This window comes from Oratosquilla oratoria, chromosome 1, assembly GCF_046742065.1.
Source record: "Oratosquilla oratoria isolate Oo_2021 chromosome 1, ASM4674206v1, whole genome shotgun sequence".
NCBI classification, from domain to species: Eukaryota; Metazoa; Arthropoda; class Malacostraca; order Stomatopoda; family Squillidae; genus Oratosquilla; species Oratosquilla oratoria.
Genome location: NC_134777.1, coordinates 72921744 through 72928873, shown reverse-complemented (window position 1 = coordinate 72928873; position 7130 = coordinate 72921744). Strand labels below are relative to the sequence as shown.

Sequence of the window (7130 nt, the reverse complement as noted above, 5' to 3'; positions counted from 1 at the left end):
ACACACACACACACACACACACACACACACACACACACACACACACACACACACACACACACACACACACACACACACACACACACACACACACACACACACACACACACACACACACACACACACACACACACACACACACACACACACACACACACACACTGACTCACACGTACACGCACATACACACGCGCTCGAACGTTTATTCACCAATCCGAGTTCTAGTTCCACCGAGGGCTGGAATTTTTAGCAGCGTGCGAGTGTGTGTGTGTGTTTCTATGTGTGTGTGTATTTACCTAGTTGTATTTTACGGGAAGGGGAGCTATGCTCGTGAGGTCCCGTCTTCATATCTCATTTTATCTAAACTATTTTTAAATTCATGTATTGTTTTTGCACACACCACTTTCTCATCTAACTTGTTCCAACTGTCTATTGCTCTGTGAGGAAAGCTGTTCTTTTTCAAATCTCTTCTATAGTTGTCTTTTTTTATTTTCTTTCCGTGTCCTCTTGTATTTCTGTCATCCCATTTTATCAGATTCTCTCTATCAGTAATTTCTATGCCTTTCATGATTCTGTAAATAGCTATCAAATCTCCTCTCTCTCTTCTTTGCTCTAGTGTCTGTAGTTTAAGTTTTTGTAGTCTCTCTTCATATGATAGTTTTGAGAGTGTTGGTGCCAGTTTAGTAATTGCTCTTTGTATTCTTTCAAGTTTTTTTATACATTTTTTTGTACTTGGTGACCATATCGTTGCTGCATATTCCAATCTTGGTCTTATCAGGGTGATTAGGATTTTCCTCACCATTTCTTCATCCAGGTATGTAAATGCCACTTTGATTGTTCTTATTAAATTATAAGTTTCTCCAAAAATCTTATTTATATGTTTCTCAGGTGACATATTATTCATAACAATGACTCCCAGGTCCCTCTCATTTTCTACTCTTTTTATTCCTTCTTCTCCCAAATTATATGATCCTGTTATTCTGTTTTTGCTTTTTCCAAATTCCATTATACTACACTTTTTTGTATTGAACTCCATCTCCCACTTCCTACTCCATTCTTGTACTTTATTTAGATCTCTCTGTAGTGATTCACAATCCTCTTCAGTTTTCACTCTTTTCAGTAATTTTGCATCATCTGCAAAGAAGCTCATATAGCTTTCAATTCCTTCATCCATATCATTAATATATATAGCAAACATTATTGGGGCCAGAACTGTTCCCTGCGGGACACCGCTTATTACTTCATTCCATTTTGAGTGCTGATCTCTTATCACTACTCTCATTTTTCTTTCTTGCAAAAAGTCTTCCATCCAATTTAGCAATTTACCTTGTATCCCTCCTTCATATTCTAATTTCTTAAGCAACTTCTTATGTGGTACTTTGTCAAAAGCTTTTTTTAGGTCTAGAAATGCACAATCAGCCCATCCATCTCTTTCTTGTATTATATCTATTAGTCTTGAATAGAAACATATTAAATTGGTGACGCATGATCGTCCTTGTCTGAATCCAAATTGCCTTGGATTTAGTACGTTGTTTTTTTTCCAAGTATTTTACCCATCTACTTTTGATAATTCTTTCACATATTTTTGCTATTGTACTTGTTAGAGAGACTGGTCTATAGTTGGTAGGTTCTTCTTTATTTCCTCCTTTATATATAGGTACTATATTTGCTTTTTCCAATCTTCTGGAACTTTTCCTTCTTTTAAGGAACTGCTTATTATGCTATGTATTTTGTCTGCCAGTTCATTCCTACATTCTTTCAGAATCCAGTTTGCTATTTCATCTGGCCCATGCGATTTTCTGACATCAAAATTACCCAAGTGTGTCAATATTTCATTCTTCGTTACTTCTATTTCTTCCATAGGGGGGACTTTTTCCTTCCACTCAATCTCTTCAGGTTGTATATTTTCCCTTGTAAACACTGATTTAAAATGTTTGTTCATAATTTCTGCCATTTCCATTTCCTCAGTGTATTCAACTCCTCCTTGTCTTAATTTCTCCAAGTCTTGTTTGTTTTTCAGTTTATTGTTTACAAATCTGTAGAATAGTTTTGGTTGATCTTTACACTTTTCTATAACATCTTTTTCATATTTTCTTTTTTCCTCTCTGCACTTTTGTACATATTCATTTCTATAACCAGTATATATTTTCCATTTTTCAGGTCTTCTGTCTTTTTTCCATCTGGTCCAGGCTTTGTCTCTTTTGTCTTTTAACTCCCTACAACTTTTGTTGTACCAGCATTTTACATATTCTTTTTCTTGTTTTTGTCTTGGGACATACTTTTCCACTCCTTCTTTGTAAATTTTTGTCAAAATATTCCATTTCTCTTCCACTGATGTTTCTTCTTTGTATATTTCTTCCCAGTTTTCTTGTTGGAAGAATTCTCTTATTTTATCAAAGTTTGTTTTTTCATACATCATTCTTCCTTTTCTATATTGTTCATTTCTTTTCATATATTTTTCTTCATTAAGTTCCAGTTCAATCAATATGTGGTCACTTTTACCTATTGGTGTTTTATATTCAATCTTGTCCACTATTCTAGGTTCAGATGTAATTATTAAGTCTAGCCTCGATGGTTCTTCTTCATTTCTATACCTAGTGTTCTCTTGTATCCATTGTGTCATTGAATGGTCAGTAATCATCTCAAGTAGTGCATTTCCCCATGAGTCATCACCACTCTTTACTGTCATTTCTTCCCAGCAGATTTCTTTGCAATTAAAGTCGCCCATCATAACTATTCTTCCTCCGTCTTCCATTATTTTAGTTAATGCTATCTTTGTGTCCTCTAACATACTTTTATGTTCACTCTCCTCCCATGAGGCTGTTTTCGGAGGCACATAATTGATCACAAATTTTCTGCTCTTCTTATCACGGTCTTCCACTTCTATCATAATCATCTCTACTGTATTCTTTCCATATATGACACCTTTCACGTTTATATCCTTCTTTGTCAGGAACATAACTCCACCCCCTTGTTTTTTCTCTCTGTTTCTAATCCAATAATTGTATGTATCATGTCCTACACTGTTGGGTGGTAGTGGGCCTTTTAATTTTGTTTCTACAATTCCCATTATGTCCGGTTCTTTTTCTTTCAAATAATCATTCAGTTCATTCAATCCTGTTATCAATCCATCTATATTTGTGTAAGACACCCTTAGTTTTCTGCCACTTCCATTGTGTTCTCTGTTTCCCTTATGTTTTTCTTTAGTATGTCGAACTGCTTTATTTTCATGTTCACTACTCTCCAATAGAATCTCTCTTTCTCTGACTCCGTTCTTTCCTCGTTTTTTGCCTTAGCTTCAATTCTTTTCTGCTTTTCTGCCTCTCTTTCCTCCTTATTCATTTCTCTTTTTATCCATACCTTTTTATATTGATCATTTGTTGCTAGTTTCCCTGTCTTGGATAGAATTTTCTCTGCCGTTGTTTGTGACTTGAATTTAATCTTAATTGGTCTGGTCTTATCTGTACTATATTTTCCGAGTCTGAATTTTTCCTCAATTTCCTTTATAATTTCTGGTTCATCTTCCTGGACTAATTTTAATAAACTGCTTATCCTTTCATTTTCCTCCTTGATTCTTGCGGTTCTATCTGGGTTATGTTTCTCTTCCATTCCTAATATAATTATACATTTCTTTTTGTCAGCTAATTCTCTTACTATATTCTCCTTCTGTCTCATCACTTTAATAACTGAGTCTTCATTATGTTCTTTCAATTGCTGTTTGACTATGTCAGTGAATGAAACCTTATTCCCTTCTTGAGTTATTCTCCAATTTTTAGCTTCTGTAGCTATTTTCTCACTGTTTTCATTACTATTCTTCTTCAATTTCTCATTCTCCTCTTTTACATTTCCTAACTGTCTTTTTAGGTCCTCTACTTCTTCAGTTAAGTTTCTGTTAGCCTTCTCTAGTTGTTCCAATCTTTCAATTCTCTGGAAGATGGAGTCTACCTTACCTAACTTACGTTCCAAGTCCTCGATCACCTTATCAACTCTCTCCTCTAGTCTTATCAGTCGGGGGGGGGTTGTGTCCCCCCCACCCTCTTTAAATCCCTGGAACATATTCTCGTCACTTTCTACTGTATTTCTCCTCTCTATACTTCTAATCTTTACATTTTTATTTGCCATTTCGTCATCCGGTGGTCGTTTCATGTTGACCTTACGCCCGTCTGCCTGGGCCAAGTCCTCCACATCCTCATTTCCTTCCATTTCCCCAGCAATCCCTCCCCTTCTCCTCTTTTCCTACTTACCTACTGCCTCACGAGCAATTTCCCCCCCCCCTGCAAATACAAAAAGGCACTTCTCTTTGCGTTGGTATCCACAATCTGCACTTTTCTTCAGAGCGTTCGTCAAGCCGTCCGTTCGTTGAAAGTGTGTGTGTGTGTGTGTGTGTGTGTGTGTGTGTGTGTGTGTGTGTGTGTGTGTGTGTGTGTGTGTGTGTGTGTGTGTGTGTGTGTGTGTGTGTGTAAAGTCACCAAATTACCCATAGATCGGATATATATACATATATATATATATATATGTATATATATATATGTATATATATATATATATATATATATATATATATATATATATATATATATATATATATATATATATATATGGGCTCTGATCTCTCAAGTGAGATACAAAGCCTATAACTCTGTGTTTGGATAGCCAGGGCAAGTGGCAGTCATTGGTGTCCGTTGGAGATCGATCCGGGCGTACGTGCAGAGTAATTGGGAATCAGAAATGTATTCACTGCTGGGACGAGGGATTGGGGCACTGAAAGTATACATTGGTTAGGCAAAAGGTGTATGAAAAGAGTCACTGAGTACCTCAGACGGTTAGAGTCGCTGAGTACTTCAGCATGATGGGCAAGTGGCACTCACTGTGCTTGGGCAAAGAAATGGAGGTCTTTGTGATCACGACACAGAATCGAAGTCCAACGCGTCTCAGGAGCACCGGTGCGGCGAAGTAATTGGTTTTAGGTTTCCTCTTCTATGGAGATGTGACAGATAACTTCGCACCCGTGGAGATAAGCGTGTAATAGGTCACTCGCCACATCTGCCGCGTGTCTTGCTCTATCCAGTTCTCTCTCCCGGGACAATCTTAGGTTTAAGAAGAAAATAGGCAAGAACTGGTTTACCAACAGAGTGGTTAACGAATGGTATAGACTTAGGAACCAGGTACTGAGCGCTGAAACTGTTCGTTGCTTTAAGAGAAGATTAGATAACTTCGTGGTTAGCGATTACAGGTGGTAAGGGGTGATGGAACTCTCTAGTGTAGACTTTATGGTCTCTTGCGGTCTTCTCCATTCTTATGTTCCTTCCCACTTTCTCGTCAAGCCCGTTACTTCCTTCCTTCCACTTTCTCGTCAGTCTTCAATCTTCTCATTTTCCTTCCCATTATTCTTTCTTCTTTTCTTGTTTCACAACTCGTCTCGTTGATTTTCTTTCCATAAGTTATTCTCATAAGGACTTGTGTTGCTTGTCTCCCTAGAGATAGGAGCAGGAATAGGTTTGTTTTGGACAGGAAAGATACATCCTGGTAGCGTAAAGGTTCCTTGTCGTTTTAGAACCTGCAACACTAGAGCGGGAACTTTCGCTAAGAAGTTGGCAGTTACATGTCAGAGTCGGACCAAGAGAGATGAATGGTCATTTTTCTCTCTCTTTTTCTCTCTCCTTCTCTCTCTCTCTCTCTTCATGTCAGAGTCGGACCAAGAGAGATGAATGGTAATTTTTCTCTCTCCTTCTCTCTCTCTCTCCTTCTCTCTCTCTCTCTCGTATGACTAATCTCACTTATTTTTCATGCATGCTAAAATAGGTACACTCTTCATGACTATATATGTGTTTTACGTGCAGATGCAATCGCAAAGTACAGTTCATGATCATATCTGGGATTTGAAATTCGACCATGAGAAGGATGTGGGACGCGCAGAGGCACTGAACCTGTTGGGAGCCATGAAGCTGAGCGATTTCAAGATACACGAGGAGCTCGGCAAAGGAGGCTTTGGCTGCGTCTTCCGAGCCACAAGAGTCGCCGATGGCCTTGAGGTGGCCATCAAGAAGATCCCTCTGGCTGATGTGCTTTTTTGGGGACGACGCCATAGGAAGAAGGTCCCACGAGAGGCAGCTCTATTACAGCGAGTACAGAAGGTTCCTGATGTAATCAAATTACACGACTGCTTCAGTACCAAGGACAGCTTTTATATGGTAATGGAGCTTATACCATCAGCTGTTTCCTTCGCCGATTACATCAGGAGCGGGAAAGAACTGCCAATGACCGACGTCAAGACACTAATCAGGAAGATTGTCCTAACAGTCGAAGGATGTCTAGAAGCCGGGGTATCGTATAAAGATATTAAGCCCCATAATGTGCTTCTCTTTAGGAACGCCAGCACAGGACAGTTTGACATTAAACTGATCGACTTTGGCTGTAGCGAACGAATCACAGGCTACAGAGGGAAAATCACGGGCGGCACCCGATTTTATTGCCCTCCGGAGTATATCAAGGGTATTGAATACCTTCACGTCCCCGCAACCGTGTGGAGCCTGGGCACGCTCCTATTCTATCTTGTGTGTCACGATAACGCGTTCCGCACCAACGACTCCATAATGTAGGCCAGTCCAGACTTTCCCAGTAGCGTATCCAAACTGTGTCGCGATCTTATAATGCGTTGCTTTGCAATGGATCCGTGGAACCGCCCCTCGCTTCGCGGCATACTCTCTCACCCGTGGTTAACGGGTCACTCCGGCTGCAACTCCGAGGATAATTTCAATATGGAGTTTGATCTTGAAACGGCTAAAGTTTTCAAGAGAAATGATCCTAAGGTGAAGTAGGGAAGACGCCCCGAGATGGCGAATAAGAAAGCCCCAAAAAAGAGGCCTTTCAGAAGGAGATTATGAAGACAAGGATCTCGACGCAGATCCATGAGTAAAGAAGTGCCAAAGGAAATAAATCATATCATGATTATGAGAGCATTGAAATTGGATTACCCAGAGACCTTCTTCACCCCCCAATGAAGCTTCTGACTGCATCGGCGCATAAAATGCAAAAGGATTGTAAAGTCATTCTTTCCTGTAGCTGGAAAATCAATAGAAATAATTTCTATTCCATAAAGAAATCAACCAATTTCCAGACAGCCATACTTG

At 39.2% G+C, this 7130-nt stretch overlaps 1 protein-coding gene across 1 annotated transcript; it reads left to right on the top strand.

The window, feature by feature from the left end:
• The first annotated feature begins 4846 nt into the window (after positions 1-4846).
• On the top strand, positions 4847-6599 carry LOC143028566 (serine/threonine-protein kinase prk-2-like). The gene is made up of 3 exons (XM_076190868.1): positions 4847-4943; positions 5479-5496; positions 5803-6599. The coding sequence occupies exons 1-3, from the start codon at positions 4847-4849 to the stop codon at positions 6597-6599; spliced, it is 912 nt and encodes a 303-aa protein (XP_076046983.1).
• Positions 6600-7130: the final 531 nt, after the last annotated feature.

Coding starts and splice junctions, on each gene's coding strand:
- LOC143028566 (XM_076190868.1), top strand. CDS start 4,847: ATGATGGGCAAGTGGCACTCACTGTGCTTGGGCAAAGAAATGGAGGTC.